We start from the raw sequence: 16,335 nt of genomic DNA, 5'->3' as shown, positions 1-16,335 counted from the left end.
GTGTTTGTCATGCCATCTCTTCCAGGGTTTTACAGGAGAGAAAAAATAAACTTTTCCTTAAGGGTTTGATTAAACCCTCCTTTGAGGAAACGTTAGCATCTTCTCCCCTTCAGAGAAATCCAGGTCTAAGACAAAAAAGAAGTCTCCGGCTCAGACTAGTTAATCGGAGCCTCCGGAGAAAAGGTCAAAAGCTATATCTCCTTTCTCGGCTCCACTGGTCTCTGAGCCGCAGGAGGTGCTGTCTAAGGCTATGTCTCCTTCCTCTACTCCACTGGTCTCGGAGCTGCAGGAAGTCTTGTCTGTTTCGGGGTCTGCTTCTTCGACTCCACGGTCGTCGGCACTGAAGGAGGTTGCATTGGTTCTCGAGCCTGCTTCGGCTCCGATCCCTTTGGAGCCAACTCAGAGCCGTTCCCCCAGTCTTGTCTCTGTTCCGACAGAGAAGGTTTCTCGATCCCCTTCTGTCTCCTCCAAGTCCTCCAGGCTGTCTGATTCTGATGTGGATAGGGTGGTCCAGAGGCTCCTCCAGTTGCCAGTGTTAACTAAATTATTTTTGGCTCCAGCCCAGTCTGCTCTGGAGCCAGCCACGATATCTGTTCCGTTTCTTCCTCCTCCGACAACCTCGGTGTCGTCGGAGCCGGAGTCTGCCAAATTGAGTGAAGTCCTTGGGTCGGCTCCGAAACCTCCTGCTAGTCTTTCGGATCCGACCTCTGCTCCAACCTTTTCCATCCCTTCTACAGGTTTCGGTACTCTGGTGTCCTCAGTTGAACCCGAGTGAGATACATCGGGGCTTCAGGTTTCGGCTCAGAGTCTCCCCCTTGGTGCTTCGGCTAGGGGTACCCCGACTCCGGTCATGGTCTCGGAGGCGGGTTTTTCGTCCGATTCTGGTGGACCTGCCTTCGAGGCTATGAGAAGCGCGCTAGCCAAGTCCATAGTGACTTCACCTGAATCGGCAACTCCATCCCCAGATGCTGCGACTAGAGCTTCTGGTGCCCCCCATCTCTGGACAGCGGGGCTCCTAGGCCTGAGGATACCTCCATATGTGGTCCCCTGCTTTCTGAGGGCCTTTCAGAGTCCATGCCTGAGGAGCCTCCCAGGAAGAAGTTGTGTAAGAGGAAGCACGTAGACTCCCCAGATGATTGTCACCTCGGACACCGACCTCGATGATGCAGAAGGGTCCCTGAAGTTGTCCTCTGATGTCTCGTTCTCCGATATCCTGGAGATCTTGAGACAGCGGGGCGACTGGCCATCCAAAAACCCTTCTGAGGAGGAGTCTATCTTCCTCAAGGCCTTTGGAGCCCAGCCTTCCGCCTCATGGGAGTCTCCACCCTTAGATGAATTATCGGATCTTATTTGTCGAAGGGTGTGGGAACACCCTGACTCTGTGAAGCCAGTTCCTAGCCGCCCCAATAAGTTCTTATCTGCGCCTCCTGGAAAAGAATTTTTGACCAAGGGAGTACCTGTAGATGCTATGGTGGTGGTGTCTGCCACTCAGCAGGACATGGCAGAGACTTCTACTTCCATCCATCCTCCTAATAAGGAGTCTAGGAGTATGGATATGTATGGGAAGCGTACCCTGTCTTCAGCGAACTTTACCTTGCAGTCGCTGAATTACTTGTGTCATTTTATGTGGCTCCAAAGGGATCTCATAAAGGAGTTGGGAGATACCCTGTCGGGTAACTTGCCTGAGGTGTTGGCCCAGTCTGTTAATGCCCAGCTGTCTACCCTTTCTTCCATCATCAACTCGTCCATGAGGCTCGTATCTTATGCAGCCGAGGGGGCGGGTAGAGCAGTGAGTTCGGGCGTAGCCCTTGGGAGGCAAGCTTGGATGCGCTTGTGTCATTTTGCGGAGGCTTTCAAGTCTTCTTTCACAGACGCCCCATTCGACGGATCCTCCCGTTTTGGACCCAAACTGAAAGACACCCTCACTAGATGTGAGCAAGAGGGTAAGACTTTGTCTGCCGTTGGGCCCGTTTTTCGCTTCCCACTAGACCTTATCCCAAGGCTCCGAGGGGAGGGGAGGGAAAATGTGGTTCAGAAAGTCTCAAAAGTCTTCCCCTGCCCATCAAAGTGACCCCTCCCTCCAGGGGCAGAGGAGGGGGGAATTTTAATGGAAGGTGTCACCCTAGAGATGGCAGAGGCCCCCGCAATACATGGTTCCTCCTACCAACGTCCCGGAGGGATTACCCAACTGTGTGTCTCCGGAGCCAGTCGGGGGTCGTTTTTCGGAGCATCTTCAGGCTTGGGAGTCCACTCAGGATCGATGGGTGCTTCGTGTCATCACCGGAGGTTACACCATTCCCTTTATTCACCCCCCCCCCCACCATCAAGGAAAATCCCGGACGTTCCACCCAGTCAGCGGGATCAGGCAGCAGTAGAGGTCTCAAAGCTGCTAGAAAAAGGAGTCATCCAACCAGTCCCCGCAGACCAGATCGGATTAGGAATTTACTCAAGATTATTTTTGGTGCCAAAAAGAACAGGGGACTTGAGACCCATTCTGGATCTCAGCCATTTAAATCGCTTTGTAAAAAAGTCCAAGTTCCGAATGGTCACGTTGCAATCCATTTTCCCCTTGCTGGAAAAAGGAGTTTGGATGTGCTCCATCGATCTCAAGGATGCCTATTACATCAAGATAAACGAGGCTTCCAGGAATCATTTATGCTTCCGGCTGGAGCCAGGCTTTTTCAATTCCGGGCCCTGTCTTTTGGTCTCACCACAGCCCCCAGAGTGTTCACCAAGTGTCTGGCAGTGGTGACAGCTCACCTGAGATGTCTAGGATTCCAGGTGTTTCCTTATCTAGATGACTGGCTCCTCACCGCCCCCACCAGGCATCTACTTGTTCAAGCCACGAGAGCTACTGTCGCATTGGACCATCTACTAGGGATTTCATTCAACTGGGCAAAATATGTATTGCTGCCATCACAGCATGTTGCCTTTATCGGCGCAGAGCTAGACTCTGTAGAGATGCCAGCTTTCCTACCGGCAGAGAGAATAAAAGTGTTACAGGCTCAAGTTCTGGCTTTACTACCCCGGGAAAAGGCCCAAGCCAGGATGGTTCTTCAGTTGAGATCAATGGCGGCTACCATTCTTCTAGTTCCGCTAGCCAGGTTACACATGCGAATACTTCAGTGGCTCCTTTCGGCCCAGTGGTCATATCAAGAACGTCCCTTATCTCATCCGATTCTCATCACGGAGAGATGCCGGCAGGATCTGCGTTGGTGGCTTCTCTCGTCCAACCTGAATCAAGGGAGATCCTTGAGCCCCCCATCCCCTATTGCCACAGTAACCACGGACGCCTCCCAGATAGGGTGGGGGCATTATCTGGATGAGACGGTTCAAGGTATGTGGCAAGACCACGAGGTTCACTTGCATATCAATGTTCTGGATATGAGAGCGGTGCTTCTAGCGTTGCAGGCACTTCTCAGCGCTCTTCCCAGGGGAACTGTTGCGATTCTTTCCGACAATATGTCGGTTGTCTGTTATCTGAGCAAGTAGGGAGGAACGAAGTCCTACCCCCTTTGCAGGGAGGCCATGAGAGTGTGGAATTGGGCGATCACTTCCCAGCGCTTTCTAGTGGCAACGCACATTCCAGGGAAGTCCAATGTGATAGCAGACAGGCTGAGCAGAGCTATTCTGATGCCTCACGAGTGGTCCCTGAACGATAGAGTGGCTGCTCAGATCTTCTCCAGGTGGGGCCTTCCCTGCTGCGACCTCTTTGCCAGCCCCCTGAATGCGAAGTGCAGCAGTTTTTTCACTCTGATCCCCTCACAGGGGGAGTCACCCAGGGATGCTCTAGTCCACAATTGGCCCTCCGGTCTGCTCTACGCCTTCCTGCCGGTCCCTCTTCTGCCAAGAGTGATTCAGAAGGCTACCTGCTTGGGAAGCAAGATGATTTTGATAGCACCACTCTGGCCCCAAGTTTGGTTCCCCTTCCTTCGGAAGTATGCGGTGGATGGTCCTTGGATTCTGGACCCAGCTCCAGACCTATTGACTCACCTTGATCCCCTTACAACCCCTGTGTTGACTGTTAGATTTCTTAGCAACACTGTTTAGACAGGGTTCAGCTGCCTCCACTATAAAGCTTCAGTTGGCAGCAATCTCTAATTATCATGTTGCATATGAGCCTTCCCTCATCGGTCATAAGCTGTGTAAAGCCTTTCTGAAAGGAGCCTGGTTGCTTCGCCCTCCAGTTTCGCAACCCGTTTTGCCATAGGATTTAAATGTGGTGCTCGGAGCTTTAACGTCTTCTCCCTTTGAGCCGGCAGCCTCTTGCGAATTGAAATTTCTGTCATGGAAGACTGCCTTTTTGGTAGCCATAACTTCAGCCAGAAGGTTATCGGAGCTTCAAGCCCTTTCTGTTAAACCTCCGTATTTGATTTTTCATAAGGACAGAGCATCTCTGAGACTTAATCCTTCCTTTCTCCCTAAGGTCTCTTCTGCCCTTTGTCTCCACCAGTCTTTTGAGCTTCTGGTCTTTTTTCCACGTTTTTCCAACAAAGTGGAATACAAGTTTCACCAGTTGGATGTGCATAGACAACTGAGGTTTTATTTAAATAGGACACAACAGGAGAGGAAATCAGATCAGTTGTTTGTGTTCTTTTCAGACAGAATTGGCAGATCTGTAACTAAGGGCACCATAGCTAAGTCGATTAGGGACTGCATCTCTTTTATTTATGCATTAGCGGGTAGGCATCTTCCCTTTCCAGTTAAGGCTCATTTTACCAGTGCTATGTCAACTTCAGTGGCTTTTCATGCTAGACTATCCATAGGTGAGATATGTGCAGCGGCTATTTGGACTTCTCCACATACCTTTATTTCTCATTACAAACTGGACGTGGCCTCTAGAGGTCGGGCTTCCTTTGGTTCCACAGTGCTCAGGAGTGTTTTCCAGTGAGCCCCCCAGGATTTAGGTGCTAGGGACACTGTCCCGTCAGTAATGAATGTAGGCGAGATAGGATCACATTACATCTTTTAGTTATGTACTTACCATAACGATAGATGTATGTGATCCATCTTGCCTACATTCTACATCTCCCTCCTTCCCCCTACCTGTTGGACTTGGAGGAAACTTGTATTCTGATCCTTCTGAGGATATTATTTTTTCTCTCCTCTTACATATATACCCTTGTGGTGTGTGTGTGGGAAGATGATATTGGGGCAAACAAGATCTGGAGGTTTGGGCGTGGTGCATCCTGGGATACAGGGTTAGCCCAGCCAATGAGAGACTTTGTGCTAGTTATAACTGCCGAGTTGGAGCCGATTCTCGGCTCTGAGCCCGTCAGTAATGAATGTAGGCGAGATGGATCACATACATCTGTCGTTATGGTAAGTACATAACTAAAAGTTTTCAGGAAGACCGATCAATTACTAGTGGCATATGCTGCAGGATCACAAGGAAAGGGTATCTCAAAGCAGACTATTTCAAAGTGGATAGGGCACTGCATTCATTTCTGCTATTTACACCATGGCAAGCCAGTGCCTAAGAGCATTAGGCCACATTCAACCAGAGCTGCATCCACTTCAGCAGCCTTTCTCAGGGGAGTACCAACCAAAGACATATTAGAGGCTGCTACTTGGAGTTCAGTGCACACCTTTACAAAGCACTATCATCTGCCACTCTACTCTAAATCCAGGGCAGGCTTTGCCACTGCAGATGCTCATCGTGTTTCACTGTTGCAGTCGTTACACTTGGGTTATCCTGCTGGCAGGCGACCCGCAGTCGGCCCGAGTTAGTCTTGGTCTGGCATCTGTTGCTGTCGCCTCTTCCCTGACGTCAGTGCGCCAGGGGTATAAGTTGCAACCGATGCCATTTTCTTCAGTCTTTCTTGCCGCACGGTGCCCGAAGCAAAAGCAGTTCGTAAGTGCCGGTCCGCCGACTCCTGAGATTTTCAAAATTGAGTTTCAAAACCGAAGTCTACAATAAAGCTAAGTACCCCGTTGGGGAAACTTTTTTTCTTGCTCCAGACCGATGTCAGTAAAAGTTAATAATTGTATTTCTTGTGGGAAGCAAATACCACATAAGGACTTTCACTCTTACTGTATTCCTTGCTTAGGCCCTGGCCACAACGTTATTAATTGTCAGTTTTGTGCTAGATTCAATAAACGCACTATTAAACGTCTGTTTGATTTTGCTCTACATTATTTTGGCCGAAGGTTTAATTACATAATGCCGTCGGAACAACCGACGACCGGAATTTATAAAAAACGCAAAGACAAAGAAAAGGACAGGCATCCGTGGTCCAAAACCGATGAAGCCTCTTCTAGGCCAGTCGCCAGTTCTCAGTGAGGTGCTTTCGCAGCCCCTGACACCCGCTACCTCAGAGCCACAGGCCGTAACAGACAGCCACGTGGAGACACCGAGGCCTGTGGAAACTCCAAGGTATTTGGCCTACGGAAACTATACCCTCGGATGGGTCCGGTGCTGCTGAGCAGGCATCGGCTTCCGAGGGTGTTTTCAGACCTTCACAGCTTACAATTAAGCCCACTACAGCAGCAAAGGCAAAGTCAAAAACACCATTAAAGACAAGGAAACAAGTACAGCATTCTCCAGAACAGTCATCCATGAAAGAAACAGATGCTTAAAATGGCAGAAGACCTAATGGGGTTCCCACCCCTCTCCTGACAAAAGACCTAGGCAAGACACTGTGATTCCTCTGACCAGGTTTCTATTTCCTCTGACTCCTCCTCTTCTGATCAGGGATATTCTCTCCCTCCTTATGAGGACTCTGATGCAGAAGAGTCCATACCTTCAGCCTCTCCGCCTGAGGATTACTCTTTTGGGGAAACCCTGCACACCATGAGGGAGCATTTCCATTGGGAGAGCCAGGGTTATTCAGAATCCAAGAAAAGGCTCAGAGACTTCCTTCTATTGCCTCAGCACAGGCCCCTGGCTATCCCCCCCTGTGCTTGATATTGTTGATGATGTTTTTTCTGAATTCAATCTGTCTCCAGATTCTTTAACCCCTGCACCAGTCAAGCCAGACAGGTACTACAGAGTCCCTGACTCTCATAAATTTCTTTACAAAAACCCCGCTGCAGACCCCGAAACAATTTCTCAGGGTCCAAAAGGGGTTAAGGCTTCCACTGCTAAAAATCCTGTCCCCTCTGATAGGGATTCCAGAGGTCTGGACAGATGGGAGAAAAAAGTTTGCACTTCTGCTACTTTAGCTGTAAGAGCGTTAAACTGTTAGTTTCACATGCTTAAATACCAACAGTACCTCATGTCATTGTTAAAACAGAAAATGGTTTCAAATACAGAAGGTCCTGACAGTAAGGAAATGCAGGATTTATTGCATGCATTTGAATAAGTGGGAAAGCATAATCTGCAATGTGATTTTGATTCATTAGAGGCTTCTTGTAGAGCCGCAGTTACAGGCTCTGTTATTCGAAGGCATGCTTGGTTCAAAGAACAAAGTTTACCTGACCATGTTAAAGTAAAATTATTGGATGCTCCATTACAGCATGATACTTTGTTTGGTGTTAAGGCAGAAGAAGTGTTAAAGAAAATGGAGGATAAAGCAAAGTCAATGCAGACAGTGAAAGATTTCTTACAGGTTCAACCACCTAGATTTAGCAGAAACTGGCCTTCATAAAATTGGTCCTTTCCAGTGTCAGGCCACAAAGAGGCAGATCTCGGCCCCAAGGCTCCTACCAACCTAAACAATGGGGTGCATCATCCCCCAAAGGAGGGGGGAGACAAATCACAACCTTATAGGAAACAGTCCCAATGACTTCCCTCTACAAATGCCAAGCACTTACCTTTTGACAGCACCCCTAGGGGGAAAGCTAGCACTTTTCTCAAAAAAATGGCACATGATCACCCAGGACCAATGGGTGCTGAATATTGTTTCTCTGGGTTACAGGTTCCACTTCCACGCGCTTCCAAAACCAAAAGGTATGCCAGACCTGCCACAAAACCAATGGACAAAGGCACAACAACAGATTGCTGCTCTTATGGACATGGGAGCTATTCAAAAAGTTCCACAGCAAGAACAGGGACAAGGATTTTACTCGAGACTTTTCTTAGTACCCAGGAAGGACAAAGCCTGGAGACCAATACTGGACCTGTCAATCCTAAATACTTTCCTGGATGTTCCAAAATTCAAAATGTTAACACTACATCAACTTCTGCCCATGCTGGGCAAGAAGGCTTGGCTAGTTACTTTGGACCTCAAGGAGGCATACCTGCATGTCCCAATCAGACAATCTTGCAGAAGATACCTCTGATTCATAGCAGGCTCAATGCATTACCAATTCTCTGCACTGCCCTTTGGCTTATCTACTGCGCCCAGGGTATTCACAAAATGTCTGGCACCAGTAATTGCATTTTGCAGACAAAAAGGAATTCAAATATATCCCTACTTGTACGACTGCCTTATTCAAGCAGAGAGCAAGGACATTCTTCTAAAGCATCTGGCTTTCGTAAAAAGATTGCTAATTTGCCTGGGGTACACAGTAAACGAAAATAAATCAAAACTAGTGCCCTCTCAAGAGATAATATTCCTGGGTGCAAGCTTAAATACAACTGCCCAGATGGCTTATCTCACGCCAGACAAAGGCAACTGACTCTTTACTTTCAAATGATGGCAACAAAAACCCAGTTCCCAGCAAGAAAAATTCTGCAGGCCCTGGGCTTCATGGCATCCTGCATTCTGCTAATTCCGTATACAAAACTGCATATGAGGAAACTACAGTGGTATCTAAAAAGTGTTTGGACTCAGCATTGTCACAGCCTGGAGACAATCATAACTTTAATTCCCTGCCTACAACAGGAGTTTCGATGGTGGGCCCAGGCCTGTCACCACAACAAGGGACAGCCTTTCACTTTACCCACAGCCAGGCAGACAATAACAACGGATGCATCGGATTACGCCTGGGGGGCACATATGGCAAGAAAATGTATTCAGGGCATGTGGCCCAAGGAACAAATGCATCTTCACATCAATCAAAAGGAGATGCTAGCTGTACAGAATGCCCTGACAGCTTTCAAGGACCTACTACATCCAGGTAAACTATTAATAGACGGACAATACCTCAGTTATGTGGTACATAAACAAGCAAGGGGGCACACATTCCTACCACCTTATGCAGGCAAGCCATAACTTTGTGGAACACAGCATTGACCTATCAAGTACATCTGCAGGCACAATTCCTGCCAGGAACAAAAAATACACTGGCAGACGAACTAAGCAGAAATCTCATGGATCCTCACGAATGGAAACTAAATCCACAGGTGTTCAGCATAACGAGGAAATGGGGATGCCCAGACATAGATCTTTTTGCCTCCCCTCAGAATTACCAAATACAGAAATTCTGCAGATGAACTTATCACTCTCAAGCATGGAAAGTGGATGCTCTATCATTTAGCTGGAAAGGCCCGACAGTTTATCCCTTCCCTCCGATGCCTCTCCTTACCAAGGTACTCCTAAAAGTCAGACAAGAAAGGCCAAAAATGATCCTGATTGCCCCAGACTGGCCACGCCAGCACTGGTACCCAATCCTCAAGAACTTGTCTCAAGTTCCAGCTTGGCCTCTACCTCAAATTCCTCATCTTCTGACGCAGCAAAACAATCAGATTCAACAAAACAATCAGATTCTGCACAGTCAACTCAGAACCTTAAATCTGGCAGCATGGCAGATAATGTAGCCACTCAGACTGCACCTCTCTGTAAAGCTGTTATGGATGTCATTTTAGAAGCCAGGAGGCCCAGCACTAGGAAATCTTATTCAGAAAAATGGAAGAGATTCTGTGCTTGGAACATTTTAGAATACCTAACGGAGATGCTGGACAAAGGCCTTTCTCATCAATTAAAATCCATGCCTCTGCCATTTCAGCTCATTACAGTATGGAATCTCCTATTTTTTCACATCCTCTACTACGACAGTATCTCAGAGGGGTAAAAAATATAAGACCCCCAAGGAGATCACCAGTACCAACTTGGGATCTTAATTTTGTTTTAGAAAAACTCACACTGCCTCCTTCTGAACCAGCCAGCACAGCTGATCTAAAATTCTTTTGGAGAACTGCTCTGCTCCTAGCAATAACTTCAGCAAGAAGAGTCTCAGAGTTACAGGCATTAATGGCAGTGGAGCCTTTCATCATTTTTCATCAGGACAGGGTCTCTTAGGACAAACCCAACATTCATGCCAAAAGTGGTCTCCAATGTGGCCTTGAACCAAACTATTCATTTACCTACTTTCTACCCAAGTCCCCAGAATAAAGGGGAAAGACTTCTGCACTCTTTGGATATACACAGACAGCTACGATTCTACTTTGACAAAACAAAAGCTTTCAGAAAAACTGAGCAACTGTTTGTAGCCCATGCTGCAGGATCACAAGGAAAGCCTATTACAAAGCAGACAATTTCAAAATGGTTAGGCCACTGCATCCGCTTCTGTTATGCACAACATGGCAAATCAGTGCCTCATTCTACCAGAGCAGCAGCCACTTCAGCAGCTTTCCTCAAGAGTACCAACCAAAGACATTTTAGAAGCTGCAACCTGAAGCTCAGTGCACACTTTCACCAAGCACTACCACTTACCTCTCTACTTTAAATCCAGAGCAGGCTTTGCCACTGCAGTTCTGCAGGGCCTGGTAGCCTCTCCAAATCCAATTTAGACCCAGCCGCCCAACCTCAGCTTTGGGATTCTACCAAAGTGTAATGACTGCAACAGTGAAACATGATGAACATAGTACAGTTGTGTACCAACCATAAATGTAGATGTTTGAGTGTATTCACTGTTGCAGTCCAGGTTACCCACCCACCATCCCCCTTTTCATTGTTGAGACTTTTCTGTACTTCTCAACTCTATGCAACCTATGTGGTGTATTTGCTTGTAGATGAAGGAAATGTTTATAGTAATGTATGCATGTTTTTTGGCATAATTTTATCTTTCCAGCCTTCCTATCTGGGGGCATCTGACATCTAGGGCAAGAAAAACTGAAGAAAATGGCGTCTGTTGCAACTTTTATTTCCCTGGCGGACTGACGTCAGGAAAGAGGCGACAGCAAACGACGCCAGACCAAGACTTTGGAACTCGGGCCAACTGCGGGTCGCCTGCCAGCAGGATAACCCAAGTGTAATGACTGCAACAGTGAATACACTCTAACATCTACATTTATGGGTAGGTACACAACTGTACTTTCTGCAGGGCCTCATAGCCCCTCCTAATGCTGTTTAAACTCCAGCCTCCCAACCATAGCTTTGGGACTCTACCCAAATGTAATGACTGCAACAGTGAAACACGAAGAACATAGTACAGTTGTGTACACTTACCATAAATGTAGATGTTGGTGTATTCACTGTTGCAGTCCAGATTACCCACCCGCCATCCCCCTTTTTTCTCCTTGAACTTCTCTTTCCTTCTGTGATTTATACAATCTATGTGGCGTATTTGCTTGTAGATGAAAGTAAACTCTATTTTGGTGTATGTATTTATATATAGATATATAGATATATAGATATATAGATAGATATATATATAGATATAGATATATAGATATATATATATATATATATATATATATATATATATATATAGATATATAGATATATATATAGATTTAGAGAGAGAGACAGAGACAGATATATATAGATATATATATAGATTTAGAGAGAGACAGAGACAGATTTTGGCTACCCTTTTAGGGGGCACCTGACATCTGGGGCAAGAAAAACTGAAGAAAATGGTGTCTGCTGCTTCTTTTATACCCCTGACGACCTGATGTCAGGGAATGGGCGATAGCAGCCGACGCAGGGCCCAAGACTTTGGAATTCAGGCCGACTGAGGGCAAGCTGCCAGCAGGATTACCCAAATTTAAGGACTGCAACGGTGAATACACTCTAACATCCACATTTATGCTAAGTGTACACAACTGTACTTTTCTGAGCTTTAAGGCAGGGTTTTAGACATGCATCTTGACATTTGTGAATTAAAGTGGCAATTGCGTCTGGATGCAACTAATTTCCCACGAATAAATGACGATGTGAGTATTTCTGCTTTGTTGAAATTGAAATATATTTTAGGGTAGATACCCAAGTCATTTAAAGGGCTTGTGGTGCACATTTTAATACATACAATTTTGTATTGTAATTTTGCATTGTATTTTTACTGTGTCTTTAAATGGTTTTATTGTGATGTCACCAATTAATATGTAATTAAGATTAAGTGGAAAGGCGTGGGTATTTAATGGTTGGGATTTAATCTTTATGTTTTGAGGAAGTCCTAATCGTGTTTGGATGAAAGCGCTAAACCTGTTGGTTGACTATAAAAGCTTGGAATTCCATCGCTGTGGCCAGTGGTTCTTCCGTTACTGTTGGAGTCTTGGTTATCTTGTTTTCTGAGCTTTATCTTGGTTGTCTTGAGACTCCTTTTACCATAGATTTTTTTTACTGCTTGTAACTCGCCTTCCTCCCTAGGTCTACAACTAGGCTACTTTTTATACATGTAACGCGTAACGTGTGTTCTTACCTTGTCTAGTTATTTAACATTAGGGACCTTAGTTCATGGTCAGACTGTCAGTCTCCCTCTCCTTGGACTCGTCCTTTATCCAGCAGTTGCTGTTGTAGTCCCCTACAAGTCAGACAAATGCATATTTATATATCCTTACAAACTGTACCAAGCCACCATTGTTTTAATTAGTTTGTAGGGTGTGTGTTTACTCAAGACTGGGTGCAAATTAGCTGGCTCAAGGGCTAGGTGTGAACTTTGTGTAGTATGCAGTATCACAGCATGCCTTGGTATGTGTTCAAATGGAGAAGTTTCTAAAACAGGTGTCTAATTGGAGTGAAAGAGGGTAAACATAATTGTAGCCCCACTGAAGATTGTCCTCCTTGGTCAGTTAATATGTTAAGGTCTTTGTTGCTGAAAACTGAAGTGCCTGGGTAAGATGATAAATAGAGATATAGTAAGCCTCCAGACACTAGACCCAACCCACTTTAGTTTCATAAAGGTCAGATCATGGCTACTCAGCCTGGTGGACTTCTTTGAGAAGGTCACCAAAGCAATGGATGAGGGCAAATTGTCCACACTGCCTACCTTGACCTGGCCAAGGCATTTGACACAATACCCCACTCAGGCATTGTTGGCAAACTAAAAAGGTTAGGTGCAAACCCATATGTCACCCAGCGGATAGCCAACTGGCTCACAGGACCTAGGAAGTTAGAATTGGGGAGTCCACCTCTACATAGAGGCCAGTCACAAGTGGAGTCCCTAAGGGATCTGTCTTTCGACCGTTCCTTTTTGGCATTTACTTCTCAGAAGTCAAGGCCAATGTCAGTGGTCTCTGGCTCACTATATTTGCAGGCGATTGCAAATTGAGCTGTCATTGAATGTCACAGTGACCCAAATGTTCTCCAGGAGGGGCTGACACAGACCAACAACTGGTGTCAGTCATGGACTAAAACTAAATGCCAAGAAATGCTTAATCGTATCCTTTGGGAAGTCATCCATCCCTGGTAACTATCATATATTGACAACACACCAGTTAGAGCTGACCCAGCAGTCAGGGACTTGGGGACACACACAGATAGTACTCTAGCCTTTTATCATCACGTGTCTACAGTGATGAGGAAATCATTCTTGTTGCACAACTTATAAACAAAGGTGTGGCATCTAAGACCAAGGAAGTCATAGGTCTGATGAATGCTGAATACAGTAGAACAATCATTAAGTACAGTGCCCCCTTTGGTATGTACCTAACCAGGCATATCCAACAACTGGAACGTCCACAGATGTTCCTTACTAATAGAATACAGGGCATATGTAATATGTCCTATGTAGACTGCGTCAAGGCCCAATCCCTGTATGCTGTCTCCTAGATGCTTTTGAGGGGAGACTTGTCTGGCTTACAGGCCATTTTCACAGCCCACTCTGATGGACCTCCTGCAGGTCCACAAAACAAGCAGTGCCAGAATTACCTGTTCTCTTTTCTGTGATATAAATAGAACCTGCTAGAGAGAGAGGTATGTGTCCGAGACTACCCTGTCTATGGAACAGGCTCCCCATGTATGTGAAGCAGAGTTCCTCCGTAACCCTATTCAAGTGCAACTTGGACAATTGGATGGGAAACAAGAAATTCATCCCTGGTTTGGCATCTATGTGTCTGATGCAAACAGGTAACCTGTAAATGGTTCATCTACCAGGCCCATGCTTACACTTATCAAGAGTATCAGAACTCGTCAGAGATTTGAGATGCTTGGCTAGGCTTAAAAAGGCCCTTGTGATCTTTAGCCTAGTAAACACCTATGAAACCTGTAAGAGGGTATTGACCATAAGTCTTCAGCCATGCCTTCTGACTATGGATGTTAAGTGAATCCATGTTGCTAGAGATTAGTAATGACTTAAAAATTTGAAGTGTTCATTTTTCTCTCCATTTTCAAATAGAATGTTCAAATCTTTTTTTTTTTCATTTAGCTGCGAATGTGTTCAGTCCAGCAAGTATTGGCCAATCTAGAAAGACTGTCTTGTCCCCAGCACAGGTTGATCCTTTCTACACACAAGGAGATGCACTGTCATCTGAAGACCAGCTGGATGAGACGTGGGTGACTGTTTTTGGGTATGCTGCTTTTTTTCTGTTTAATTTATTCATTACAGAACTTCACCAAATATGTTTTGCTTTACTAATGCGAGATTTTTGAAACCATGATGCTGCTGCTTTCTTAGATGACTTCTTTGTGTTCAGTAGTTACAGAACTGCGAGTATTATTTTGCTGAGCTTCCTAATGAGTTTTAAGTACAAACTCCTTGCATGTACTAGTTACCAAAACAGTGTTGTCCCAATAAAAGAAATTGCTCACTGTGTAGTGGAGGCCACACCTCTAAAGTTACAAGACCAAACTCCAGGTCACACATCTTTGGAACAGAGGCCAAAACATCACAGTGTGTGAAAAATTTCAGTAGTTACTAGCCACAACACGTCTGCACCTGATAATTCATTAAGCTTCATTGTTATAAGTTTAAGAATATCATCAAGGAATGGTCCTTCCAGTAGTCACTGAGAGAAGGGATTTGGTATGAAGAGATTCATCCTTAAAAGCAAGACTAAGATCCATAGGCATAAGGACCCTCTCAGCAGGCAAGACTTTCCAAGACTGACAGACACTTTGCTTCCCTGCAATGTACTATGGTGTATATCCTCTCTATTTTGTCATTGGCCCACTTTAGCTGAGGAGGTGTAAATACTGTCAGGCTGCAGTTTTGTTTTTGTGCCTTTTGTGGGTGTTCACAGATTTTTGCTAGTAGTTATGTCTTCATTTTCAGAATGTTTCTTTTATGTTTAGGTACACTTGTGTTTTGTTCTCTTCTTTGTTGTGGACCCAGACTTGCTCCTCCTCTTCCCATGTTTGGCATTCCCATAGCTTAACAATTACACTTATTTCTCTGGGTGGGTTTGAAACCTTCCGGTCCTCTCCTTTCTCTTTTGCAACCCTTAACAGGTTTGGTTCTGTACAAATGAATTCTTTCAGAAGTGCACATTTCTAGGGTATGTTCCTCCCTAATAAAGGTGAATAGGTATGCCCAGTGTATGTATCATTTAAGGAAGCAGCACAAAAGCTGGAAGAGTTCTCTGTGTTGGGAATTATCAAGGAATGCCCTCAAAAACAGAGCAGACCATATTACATTATTTGTTGGAACAAGGCTTTGTCTGTTCCAATCCATATGCCTCTTCAGCCTTCATCAAATAAGACCCTTCTATAAAAAAAGGCTTAGAAAGGATCAAAGCAAAATTTCCAGGTGAAGTTTATTCCAGCTTCTTTACCTTTTTCACCTCCCCCAGCAAATGAGGAACCAGTTAAAATGAATTACAGACTAAAATTGCTAACTTGAGGCACCTATTTATTTATTTTCAGTGGCTGTTAATGAAATATTTAATTGACTATTGTTGGGTCATACAGGAGTAACCTCCTCTCCCAATTCAAATTTCCTGGAGGCCTCTTAAGCTGATCACCCCCCCCCCCCAGCTGTACTCAATATTGGGTATGACAGGGTGGCAGAGGAGCTGTTTGAGGGCATGGTGGGCTCTTTTAACCAGTTTCTGTGCTTCATTTGTAGAAGAATGGAAATCCATATATTTTTCAGCTGTTCCAAGGGCACCCAGGAACTTCTCAGAAGGTGTTCTGGTGCTAATTTTGAGGATGCCAGTGGGGATCTCTGACTCCACTGTATGGGATGCCACCATCCGCATTATACAAACTGACATTGAATTTATTGTAATCAGACCAGTCCTTTTTCATTTCTGTTTCCAGTTTTGTCAGTATCTGCAGTGATGTCCTTCAAGAATGCAACTGCAGTCATAACATATGGGTTGTCCTGCCTCAGGCAGGGGCCCATCGCATT

The 16,335-nt window shown here is 45.5% G+C and overlaps 1 protein-coding gene across 1 annotated transcript in view; it reads left to right on the top strand.

Annotated features, from left to right (window-relative positions):
• NUP35 (nucleoporin 35) overlaps positions 1-16,335 on the top strand; it is an 813,253-nt gene that overhangs the window by 357,032 nt on the left and 439,886 nt on the right. The window contains exon 5 of the mRNA XM_044075241.1: positions 14,413-14,554. Coding sequence (XP_043931176.1) covers positions 14,413-14,554 — 142 coding nt within the window. The remainder of the gene's footprint in view (positions 1-14,412; positions 14,555-16,335) is intronic.

This window comes from Protopterus annectens, chromosome 6.part0 (assembly GCF_019279795.1).
Source record: "Protopterus annectens isolate FY-2018-M chromosome 6.part0, PAN1.0, whole genome shotgun sequence".
Lineage (NCBI taxonomy): Eukaryota > Metazoa > Chordata > Ceratodontiformes > Protopteridae > Protopterus > Protopterus annectens.
Note: the sequence above shows the minus strand (reverse complement) of the source record. Positions and strands in the feature narration are given on the sequence as shown.